Source organism: Lemur catta, chromosome 2 (assembly GCF_020740605.2).
Source record: "Lemur catta isolate mLemCat1 chromosome 2, mLemCat1.pri, whole genome shotgun sequence".
In the NCBI taxonomy this organism is placed as follows: Eukaryota; Metazoa; Chordata; class Mammalia; order Primates; family Lemuridae; genus Lemur; species Lemur catta.
Genome location: NC_059129.1, coordinates 66,321,139 through 66,333,908, shown reverse-complemented (window position 1 = coordinate 66,333,908; position 12,770 = coordinate 66,321,139). Strand labels below are relative to the sequence as shown.

Here is a 12,770-nt window from a genome sequence, read left to right as displayed (position 1 = left end):
AATACAAGGCATGGACTGAGAAAATGTATTTGCCAAAGACATATCTGATAAATGGCTACCATCCAAAATGTAAAAAGAACTAGGTTCAACAATAAAAAAACAAACAATTTGATTAAAAAATGGGCTAAAGACCTGAAAAGACATCTCAAAGCTGTGTATCTTTTTTTTTTTTTTTTTTTTGAGACAGAGTCTTGGTTTGTTGCCCAGGCTACAGTGAGTGCCATGGCGTCAGCCTAGCTCACAGCAACCTCAAACTCCTGGGATTAAGCGATCCTACTGCCTCAGCCTCCCGAGTAGCTGGGACTACAGGCATGCACCACCATGCCCAGCTAATTTTTCTATATATATTTTTAGTTGGCCAGATAATTTCTTTCTATTTTAGTAGAGACAGGGTCTCGCTCTTGCTCAGGCTGGTCTCGAACTCCTGACCTTGAGCGATCCACCCGCCTCGGCCTCCCAGAGTGCTAGGATTACAGGTGTGAGCCACCGTGCCTGGCCTAAGCTGTGTATCTTAAAGGATGTTCCAAGCATACCATCAGGAAACCACAAAGCAAAATAAGAATGATATACCACTATAGATCTATTAGAATGGCCAAAATTCAGAACCCTGACACCACCAAATGCTGGCAAGGATGTGGAGCAACAGGAACTCTCATTTAATCCTGGTGGAAATGCAAAATGGTATAGCCACTTTGGAAGATAGTTTGGGAGTTCTTTATAAACATACTATATGATCCAACAATTGTGCTTTTTGGTATTTACCCAAAGGAGTTGAAAACTTACATCCACACAAAATCCCACATACAGTTTATAGCAGTGTTACACTCATAAATGCCAAAACTTGGAAGTAATCAAGATGTCCTTCTGTAAATGAATAGATAAATAAGCTAAACATCAAGACAATGGACTGTTACTCAATGCTACAAAGAAATGAGCTATCAAGCCATGAAAAGATATGGTGGAAGCCTAAATGCATATTAGTAAGTGAAAGAAGCCAATCTGAAAATGCTACATACTAGCATATGATTCCAATTATATGCTATTCTGGAAAAGGCAAAGCTATGGAGACAGTAAAAAGATCAGTGGTTGCCTGGGGTTGGTAGGGATGGTGGGGGAGGGATGAACAGAACACAGAGGATTTTTAGGGCAGTGAAAATACTCTGCACAATACCATAATGTTGGATTCATGTTGTTACACATTTGTCCAAACCCACATAATGTATAATACCAAGAGTGAACCCTAATGTCAAATATGGACTTCGAGTGATTATGACATGTGGCAGGTTCATCAACTGTAACAACTGTACCACTCTGGTGGGGGATACGGATAATGGTGGAAGCTAAACACATGGGGGGGGGCAGGAGGTATAAGGGAAATCTCTATACCTTCCTCTCAATTTTGCTATGTAACCTTAAATTGCTCTAAAAAATAAAAAGTCTTTTATCAAAAATTAATTTCAATTTCTGATTTTTTAATGTTTTATATATAATAATAAAATATGAATGCTATTTTACTCCTTCACTTTAGTAAATGACAGTACCATCACAGCTGCCCACAATTTCTGATGTTCTTTCTAATAATTAAGTTCCTGTTATTTGATCCTGGCAAAAGTTTTTAAGCTCAGATCATATATAGTAAAATTAATTCTAGATAGTAAACTATACTACAGTATCAAACCATATCTCAACCCAGAAAACCAGTCACTCACAAATGTGCTACTGCTAAGGAAGACTGGGTGGGTGCTTCAGTGCCAACACTCGGAAAATGAAACCTACGTAAATTACAAATACTAGTATATAAGTATTCCCCTTTCACAATGAATGTAAAATTTTAGGAAGAAAAATTTTCAATTACCTATGCAAATTTTGCAGTTAAGATCAAAAAGATGCTGTCTGTGTTGGCTAGTGGTATCTTTAGACGTGGAGTCAATCTCCTCTTTCTGTTTTTCAGATCCTTCCGGCTTTTCCAATGACTTATTGGCAGTCGGTTCCTAACATAAATGAGAGTAAAAATTAGCTTTAGCAGATAAAATTTGGTCTCAATTATAAAAATAAATTTATATTTCACATTTGATTTTTTACAAAATGAAACTGTTCCACTCATAGGTTTTTTTTTTTACCATATCTTAAAAAAATAAATGGTAGCTATTGATAATGATTTAGAGCAAAAACTCAGACATTCCTTATTCTTCAAGGCTTCTAACAAAACTTCAAATTATTTCCTCACTGATATTTGAGAAAAAGAAACACCAGCATCAAATGACAGTCCGCCTAAGAAGCATCTACAGATTTCTAAGCCTACTAAGAAATTCACCAAGTCAAAGCACCCCAGGAATCTACATTGTAACAAGTGTTTAACAGGTACCTATAATATCCTGCAGTCTACACACTAAGAGAATCAATATTCTAAGTACTCTCAAAAAACCATTCAACCAATATGATAGGCAACTTTAAAACAAATACATGTTTAAACATGTTTTTCTACTTTAAAAACGTTAGGCAAATAAAACTTTTCTGAATCTAGGTTTCGAGCTATTAAATATGACATATTTATCTTTACCTGAATCTCCATGGCTGCTTCTTGTTCTTTCATTGGGGCATCACTCTCAATTTCTATTTCACCTTTATGAGTTATTTTTGTGATTGGTCGTCTTTCCACTTCTCTCTGCTCTTTCTCAATCATCTCTATGGTCTACGAGAAAATATATTAAAATAAATATAAATATGCATTTCCAAATGTACACTTTAAATAATAAGAGCTTACCTAAAAATAAACAAATCATCACAGATGACTTTTAATCTTTAGGTAGTCTCTCATAAAATAAACTTACACTGAGTGCTTATATATGCCAGAGACTATTTTAAAATGCTGGGGTTATAAGAATAGGGTTAGACCCCATACCTCAGCCATGAGGAGTTCACATATACATTGTAACAGAAAGCAATTTAAGTGCAATGTAATTTGCAAAGTGGTGAAACATGATATCTACATTTGAAATCTCTTTGTACTTTTTAGCAGCTGCCACAGGGAAGTAAGAACTATCTTGCTTTTAAATTCCTAATTTGATGTTCTACCACCCCCTACAATAGCAGTTTATTCACAGCAAAAATAATCTGGCAGTCCTTTATCTCCTAACTTGAGCCTGCTTAGTGACCCTGACAGTTCACAGTTGAACAAGCTCAATAACAAAACAAAAAACTTAATTAAGCAAGTATAGCAAGAAGTAGTATAAAGTTAGCTGGGAGTGGGATGGGATAAGGAGGGTAAGATGGGTCCGCTCACTTATTTTGCCTTTGTTGAGTGCAAATCATCCATTAAAGAAATCAGGTATGTGGCCTAAAGAAAGAATAAGCTGGTCTCTGATGCAGATGATACATGAAGCCACAGTTCCAAAGCAGAAAGAGACATGTGTACATTTGCGATAAGAGGAGGGAAAGAAGAGGAAGTGATATTATTTTCAAAATAAAAGAGGAGGAGAAATTACATAGGGTGAAGGTGAAAAAAATGTGTGAGTTAAGTATGATGTATCAAATCAAGCTCTCTTGAGCTTCACACTAGAAGCACAGATCTACGTGAAGGTTTAGTGCCCAAGATGCAAGTAAGTATTATGGACAAAAGAATCATGTAAATCACGCAGAGTTAATATGAACTATAAGAAACCAATATTTTCTAGAATGGGGGCTAATATTCTGAGGCCACTGTAATAAAAATATTAGATAACACGGCTATCTTACTGTCACAATAGTTCTAAGTCACACAGTCACTTAATCTTTAAAGGTATTTCAAGTTCACCATCTCCAACTGAAAACTCAGCATCTGTGACTGAACAGAACTTTTGAGTTTTAAAAATGCAATATGGTGCACACTATATATTATATAATATTCCAGTTAGGTGTGAGACAGTACCACATAATTAAACATACAGTATTTCAGTGAATATGAACATTCATACATGGCAATTCAGGTCATGTTTTATCAATAAAGTAAATATAGGAAAAATTCTTGTTTTTCAAAGCTTTTGGTACTTGAAACTGAATAATAAGGGATTGTAAACACATACAAATTTTTTTTTTTCTGACTTAAATTCATCTGGCTCTAAAAATTACCTATATTCATAATACCTTCAAACTGTACTTTTGAAAAAGTACAGATGTGATGAAGAAAAGATGTACCTATTTTCCCATCCTTCTCATTTACAAAATATAATAACAAAACACAAGGTAATTCTGTAACCTCATAACTGGAGGAAATGAGGAAAAAAACTGGAGAGATCAGGAAAAACAACAATTTAAGAACCAGAGGAATGGGTAACAAGTAACTAGAAGCAGTGCGTAACAGAAAGTCTGTGTTACTCTGCAATCTGTGTTGAATTAGCTCTGTATAATTTTTCCCATGGCTGAAAAATGTAGGTTTTGATAGTCAAACGTATATTTACAGATAATCTTACATGTCTGTTTTCTCTTCGTCTCCACGCAGCTAACTCTTTAGAAGCTAGTTCTTCTGGACTCATTTTTATAAGATGATCAGGGGTTACTTCTCCCTTCAGAACTTTTTTAAATAATATCTGGAAGGATGTAAAAATAGGAAGTAGAGACACATATTTAAAAAACAGAAGCTACTGTATAGAAACTTGAAATAAAGGTATAATTTTTGAAGCCTGATTTACAAATATTTAATGATTTATATATAACCTACTACACAGAGAATAAATGACTGCTTTGTATTCTAGGAATTTATTTAAGGCAGTAAAATACACATTTCATATAAAAATCAACACATAATGGAGAAGCATACACAGTAGAACCAATTCGATACCTATCCAAAAGTTGTATTAAGTCTACACAGGAATGCAATCTAACCGTCATAATAACCAATCTATAGTATAGCAAAGTACTGCATAAAAGAGCTTCACTCAATGTAATGTCTTCCATATTTTTAAGATTTTACATATTTAAATCCTGACAGGCTGGACTCCAGAGCAAAGAACCAATTGCAAGAAAAAAACCTAAAGGGTACAGGTCTTTAACTAATTACTGAAGTAATGCTTCCAGATTATATAATTCAAGAAGTATTTGATCCCCCTGGACCATGATAGCAGATTGTACAATGTACATTTTTCTTAAGTAGCTGTTAGTATACTTCAAAAAAATACCTCAAATCACATACTGTAGCAAATATCCTTATGCAAATGTATATCACTTATATGAAAACCTTGTATGCAAAGAAGTTGCATCTAATTAATTACATTTTGTTACCTAGAATCACCTGTAGCAAAAACTCCTGGTAAACCTAGGTAAATGCCACATGAAAGAGACCAATCATGTTCTGAACTTTTAAAATGCTCACTGGCATAACTTGTGCTTACTGTACTAATTAAAGGCCTACTTTTGGTGCTGACACTGACACACACACATACACACACACACACACACTCTCTCTCTCTCTCTCTTTCTTACTCACAGCTTTTAGATTTCTTCTAAGTCCCAAACAAGAAATCCCAAAAAAAGATTAGGGGTTCAATTAATACTTATCCCACTGCTAAAAGATATTTGGAACCAAAGTTGCAGTTAATTCAGCAAAAAAGTTTTAAAATAGTTTTTATCTAAATGTAATTTATTTTCTTAAGAAATGCAGCTCTATTTTCAGTTTTAAATCAAAAGTAATAATATAGTGTTATGAATTTTAGCTTAGCAGAGTTTTTAAAGAATATATATAAATGGATTTTTAAATAAACTGGATTATTCAAAAAACAATAAAGGAAAAAATTCACATAAATCAAGTAGACACCTTTAGCATTTCAACAGACTAACTGGATAACACTACCCATTACTATACATAATTCATAACTCAGTTCAGTAGCAAAAAGATTTTATTGCAATTACATGTTCTAAACCTAGAAGAAATTCTATAGTCTCACTTCAATTAATAATAAATTATAGATGTATCATATTACAATGTTAGATACCTATATATTCAGGAAAGTTGGAAGAATATCCATACACATGAACAAAACATACTTACATTGTTTTTAGGATCTTTCAGATTGAACATCAAACTTCTATATTTGTTCTTATATTTAGCATCTGTGTCCCGAAAAAAAGAGAAAAGCTCTTTTTCAATTTTTGTAGCAACTTTTGCTGCCTTTTCTTCTGGTACCTTCAAATTTGAATCTGTAAGTCTAAAAATTAGAACAATTCAATTATTTTTCAAACACATGAAGCCTATATTATTCAATCTTCTACATTAATAATATGTGTTACCTTTTCATAAGAATGTCTTTGAGAGAATGTCTGACACTTTGTCTGATCTGATCTGCAGACGGCTTGGAAGTAGAAGCAGCAGGATACACATTAGGCACTCCTTTTTCAACTTTTTTCTTCTTTGCCTCTTGCTTCTCATGAGTACCTAATTTGAATAAATATCAAAACTCATTAAATTGTTTTTAAAAAACAGTTTCCTTTTTAATGCACAATATAAGTTTATAAACAAAACTGACTGATTAAAAGTCCCTATTAGATATGAGATCAGAACCCATAGTCCATATTGAAATATTCTGACACTAAAATTCTAATTAAAATGAATAGTGACTAAAAAGTAGCCCTAAAGCTATAAAACGTATATGCCCTTTTTCCAATTTAGATAATGGTTTTTAAAGCTAGTTACTTTTCACATATATATATTCATTAACTTTTAAAAACCTATTTAGAAAATTCGATCTGAATGTATTAGGTGATAAGATAATTTAATGACCTTACTAATACCATAAAATTGATGAATTTCTTGTTTTTACTAGTGCTTAATATTACTAATATGAATGTTAAGCTTTTCAAATGATTTTTCATTCTATCATTACTAACTCCTGTGCATCTCCAAAATTTCAATGTTAAACATTATACTACTCTGACCTATCAGATCAGCTCATTTATTCTAGAGTCTGCTCATTCCAACAATTATTAACTCTATCATGACTTCAACTTTCCCACATTATCAACTTATATGAGACAGTCCAACACTATTACCACTCCCTTGTATACTTAACACCTTTATACTCTCTCCTTTAAATATCTGTGTTGCAAAACCACAACCCTGGTGAAAACCAACTTTTATCCTTAACCCAAATACACCACTAACAGCTAAAGATAATTTAAGAAAAATAAGCATTGGTACAGGCAGATCTCATTTTAAATGTATAAATACAAATATCAAGTAGGTGACTAAACGTTCTGCCCTAATCCAACTAACTGTTTCCAATAACTTTGCTCTCCCACTTCTCAAGACATCTGTTTCGTAACTTTTCTCCTCTCTTCTCAAACCAATAATACCTCCTTCCCAACTTCAACCTCATTTGATTTGCTCACTTCATATTTTACTGAGAAAACAACAACAAAAAAAATGTCAGCTATTACATGTTCCCACCACCAAATCTAACCTACCTGTATCAGCTCTCCCTCTTTATCACATACAATCTTCCCTATTACCACAATGGATAACTGTTCCTTTCTATGACAAACCTCTGCCTCCATGTGGAGTGAATCCCATCCCCTTTTCTCTTCATGGATTTCACACCTCAACTATCACCTCTCTCTACTATGTCATTAATTTCTTTCTCTCTCTCTGTGGCTCTCTCTCAACTGGATCATTAGTCTTGCAAACATAAATATCTGCTTTAAAAAAAAATTCCTTGACCCCATGTTCTATCTCTAGCTACCCCACCATTTCTGTCCCCTTAAAGAGTAAAACTCCTTGAAAAAGTTTTCTATAATCAATACCTCCAGTTCCTCACCTTTCCATTCTTCCATAAGCCACTACAATTGGCTTTTGTCCCTAATGCTCCACCAAAATCACTCTAGTCAAAGTCACCAATGATCTCCATTTTTCTAAGTCACAGATTTAACAATCCATGTTCATCTTATTATCATAGATCCCTAGACAACATTTGACACAGTTGATCATTCCTTCCTTCTTTAAACTTCATCTGGCTTCCACACACCATAGTCCCTTACTTCTTCTCTGTCCTCACAGGCTGCCCCTTAGTCTCCTTTACTGATCCTCTCCTCTTCCCAACTTCTAAATGCCAGTGCTCCCCAAGGTCTCTGCTTCCATCTCTTTATTATCAAACTTTGCAGCTGTTTACATTTAGGTCCGTAATTTTAAATATAGGTTGATTATCCTTTTTCTGAAAAGCTTGGGACCAGAATATTTCGAATTTGGGTTTTTTTCTGATTTTGGAATATCTGCATTGTACTTACCAGTTGAGCATCCCGAATCTGAAAATCTGAAATTCAAATGTTCATTGGAGCATTATGTCAATTCCTAAAAATTTTCAGATTTTGTATTTTCAGATTTGGGATGTCAACCTGTACTAACAACTATACACTAATAAATCTCAAATTCATATACTGGCCCCCAAAGTCTTCTATAAGCTCCAGACTCATCAGCCAAAGGTTTACTCCAACATTTCCACCTGTATTTCCTAATAGGAATCTCAAAGTGATAACGGCTGAAACATAATTTTTCAATTTTCTTCCCCCAATTTTTTCTCTTTCTCATCTCAGTAAATGGCACCAACATTTATCCAATCATCCTCTAAGACTTTTATGTTCACCTACCTATATCTAATCAATCAGCAAATTCTGTCAACTCTCTTATAAAATGTATCTGAATCTGACCACTTCCCACTACCTCTATCGTTCCTCTGTTCCAAGCTACCAGCATTTCTTTCCTAGGATACTGTTATAGACTCCTAGTTGGTCCTAACCATCTACAATCCAAACTGTACAGTGCTACCACAATAACCTATCATTCCCTTGTACGAAATCCTCTTAACATTTTCCATAATATTCAGAACAAAATATAAACTCTTTGCGATGGCTCCAAAGGTCCTACATAACTTTCTCTGAATTCATCTTCTATCAGTATTCTACCCTAATGCACTACTGTCCAATCACTCCATAGTGACTTTCTTGCTCCTTAAATGCCAAGTTTACTTCTACCTCAAAGCCTTCAGATTTGCTGTGTCCCTTACCTAGTCCCTTCTCCAAAAACTCTTCGCATCCCTTCCAATTCTACCTCACACGTTACCTCTTCCACATCATCTAAAACAGAAGCTCCCACCACTCTCTCCGATTTTGACTATCTCATTATTCAACTTTCTATTTATAGGCTCTAAAATAACACACCATTTTCTTACCTGTCAATGTATCATCTGCCTTTCTCCCATTAGTATTTAAGTGTCATGAGGGGAGGGACCTTATATTAAGTTCACTAGTCTTTCCCCAGAATTTACAGAAATATTTTTTAATTACAAGTATAAGGCCAATCACCTAAACTTTTTTTATTGCTATTAAAATATTAAAATTTTTAAATATCTAAAAATATTAATTAGTTGTATATGAAATAAAATATAAATATATTAGTATATAGTAATTCTATTAATCTCACTACCTGATTTTGAAGCTTTTTCTCCTATGCAAATAACAGTTGTAGAATCTTTTGGTATTTTTTCACTTTTTTCTTCTGAGGATCTCCGAGGTAAAACTGGTTGTCCCATCTTACGAAGAGGAGCTAGCTGCCACTTTTTAATTTCATTATCTCTACAGTCTGATGAAGTTTTGCCCTCACCAGGCTCCTGTAAAAACAGAACTTAATTCATTAGAATGAAAACTATTAAAACTCTTTAAATATAAAGCAAGATGTAATTGTATGTGGATAAAAAAATTAAACCTAGTTAATATTATAATCTATTATCAAACATACTCCATTCTTTAGCCCAGTAAATGTTTAAACATTTTAAGAAGTACAGATATAGCTCTCAATTATTGGAAAAATGAAATTCACCCTTTCATTCAAAATCCAATTTTTAAGCATCTGTTTTGTGCAGAACACATAACAACCGATAAGGGAGAAACAAAGGACATAGAGATCATGTTCTCAATAATGTATTAGATCCTAAAGATTGAATCCAAAAAAAAAAAAAAGGAAAAAAAATAACGTATTAAAAAGAAAAAAAGATATAAAGTAGTAAAAATTCTCTCAGCTGGCTGAGGATACGGAAAAAGGAAGAAACTGTGGAGAAAATATCTATATTTTTCACAGTATTTCCAGAACAAATGAAGTCACATTCATTTATAAGTGTATCAATTAAGTTCTTGGTGTGCCCATTGGCAATTTTAACTCCCATGAGGTAGAATTAATCATCATGGGACTTTCGACTCTGGTCCTAATTATATCCCATAAAGAATCACTAGTGAAAGTGGAATTCTGAGACCCTTGGAAGAAATTAATCACATCATACTCATGGGAAAGGAACACTGTGTATAGACATATAATCATAAGTTTGAAGACAGAATACACACACAAAAAAGAATTTCTCTAGAGTAGGAATCCTCTAATTTTTTACTAGCTTGTCTATTTTTTTTTTTTTTTACCTCCCCAACTAGACTTGAAAACAGGGACATATTTCAATGGTATATACCCAAGGCTAGTAGTACTATGCTTGGCACATAACAGCAACTCAGTAAATAGTTCAACATTAAAATCTCGGCCTAAGAAGTGACATCTGAAAAGCAAATTCCATAAACTAACACCAGACAAGCCCAAATGAGATCCAACAGTTCACACCAAAAAAAAAAACAAGGAAGCAGTGATTATTTGGGATGGTGCATGTATTTATAAAATCAGACTAACCTCAGTTCCTTTTCTGACAAAGAGACTGGATAGAGGAGTTTCTCAAAACATTAACAATGTTAATATTTTGGGTCTTTTTAAGCAAAATGGAGACAACTCAGCTAAATGACAATACAACAAGCTATATTTCTAAACTGCTGAGTAGTTGTACACAAGAGGTGATGATTAACAGTAATAGAAGCTTTCTAAAGACATACTATACACTATTTTTAATGCTGCTCTCAGCTATCAATGACTATGACACTCATCAAATCAACAAAGTAATAGCAAATATCAGACAGAATCTGATTTTCAAAAAGTCTTAGCAGACAAAAAGAATCAGATGCCACAAGGATTTGGCAAACCGGAACTTGATCCAGATTTGCTATACAAAGAATATCTGGAAGAACTGAGTTTATAAATAGTGGGAAAGATTTTGGAGAAAACATGTTCATGCTCTTCAATCTGAATTACCTTCCATATAATGCTGTAGAAAAATTAGCTTTAATTGGGAGGTTTCAGAAAACTAAAAAGTTTTCAGAGATGTAAATTCATGTGAAACCAAAGAAGTTTCTAATAATTAGAGCTGCTTAAAAATAAAGATGTATTCCCTTGCAATGGTTTTCTAATAGAAATTATATCATCACTTCCTAGAAATATTTAGAACATATTAGTAAATCAGAATGGTTAGACTAAAAGATTTCTAAGATTGCTCCCAACTCTAAAATTCATGTTGCTTTTTGTATTATTATACTTGCGTATCCACATACTTTTGCTGCTAGAGTGTTTCCTCTCTAGCAGTATTCTGTAATAACTAATTCATGATTAGAAAAGTCAACAGGTAATGAAAGGTAGACAATGAGGATTTAAAAAAAATTAATCAGATAAAATGCTGTGACCTTTATATATTTCTGTTAAAGACTAAATATCTTGAAAATTCTATTTAGAAGATACTTTCAGAATGTAGTCAAAAATACAAAACCAGGAAAAACTGATGACTTTTTAAGAGTCTACATTTTAAGAGAAAAATAATGAGGTGAGAGTTCTAAGCAAATGAGACAAAGTTAAAACAATCACTTCTCCTTACAAAGCAAAAAATACAATTCTTCCACTTGAAAATAATGCTAAATAGTTAAAGGATTGAAAAGCCTTTTTTAAAAACTTAGCAAGCATGATTTACACTTCAGACCACAGATCACAGACATACCCCAAAACAGAAAACTCAACTACCAAACAGGAGACTAGAAATAGCACAAGACTGTAAGAGATAAGACCTTCATAGTATGAAGAAGTGATTACCTGGTTTCACCAGGATAGCCAAAAAAATCTTAAAAATCTATTGATTTTTAAGGAAAAATAAATTTGAAAATGTACAATAGAACATTAAAACCTAAAGAGAAATTTCAAAATTCTCGTGGTCAGTCCATACAAAGCTCTCAAATAACAAAATAATGCATTAATGAAAAGCTCACCTGTTTTAAAATTTTGACCTTGTGCTTCCCTGTATCATTTATGTATTTGCTTTTGTCATTTGTTGTATGTTTTGATAACCCAAGCTTTTCACATTCCATTGTTTTATCTTCACTATGGACTTCAACTGTGGCTTGATTTTCCAAAATATCTGGATCTAATATTTCAGTCTTTTTATCTTCTTCAGCACAGCATTTTACACAGACATATTCTTTGTCTTCCTCTCCCATCTGCTGTGCTTGAGAAAGACTTAACCCAACACAATCACCATGAAACCAGTCATCACATCTCCCACAGCCAACCATAAACCTGGGGGGAAAAAAAAAACTTTCATTTTTTTTAAATTGTCAAAAGTGGGCCTAAATTTTCAATATTTGGTTTTCTGATACTTTGCATTGCAATTTTCCATCTTTACCCATTCCATAAGTTCAACATGGAGCAAGTTTTCAAAGAAAAGAATATTCTATGAAAATGAAACATTTAGACTTTGAATGTTTCCCCTCTGGTATGAATGAGAAAATACTGGGGGTGGGGGACAACCATCAGGAAGAAAATAAAGGACAACTGACATCTGTCAGTATAGAGTACTACACAGAAGAAAGTACAGATTAACAATGTGAAGGGTGGTAAGATT

The 12,770-nt window shown here is 33.5% G+C and overlaps 1 protein-coding gene across 4 annotated transcripts in view; it reads right to left on the bottom strand.

Annotated features, from left to right (window-relative positions):
* Positions 1-12,770, bottom strand: part of PHF3 (PHD finger protein 3) — an 86,145-nt gene that overhangs the window by 17,808 nt on the left and 55,567 nt on the right. For all 4 annotated transcript variants that reach the window (XM_045543802.1, XM_045543801.1, XM_045543803.1 and 1 more), the window contains 7 exons: positions 12,139-12,445; positions 9,446-9,629; positions 6,262-6,406; positions 6,023-6,179; positions 4,449-4,565; positions 2,561-2,692; positions 1,856-1,991 (listed from right to left, as the gene is read on the bottom strand). In XM_045543802.1, the coding sequence (XP_045399758.1) occupies positions 1,856-1,991; positions 2,561-2,692; positions 4,449-4,565; positions 6,023-6,179; positions 6,262-6,406; positions 9,446-9,629; positions 12,139-12,445 (1,178 nt within the window). The remainder of the gene's footprint in view (positions 1-1,855; positions 1,992-2,560; positions 2,693-4,448; positions 4,566-6,022; positions 6,180-6,261; positions 6,407-9,445; positions 9,630-12,138; positions 12,446-12,770) is intronic.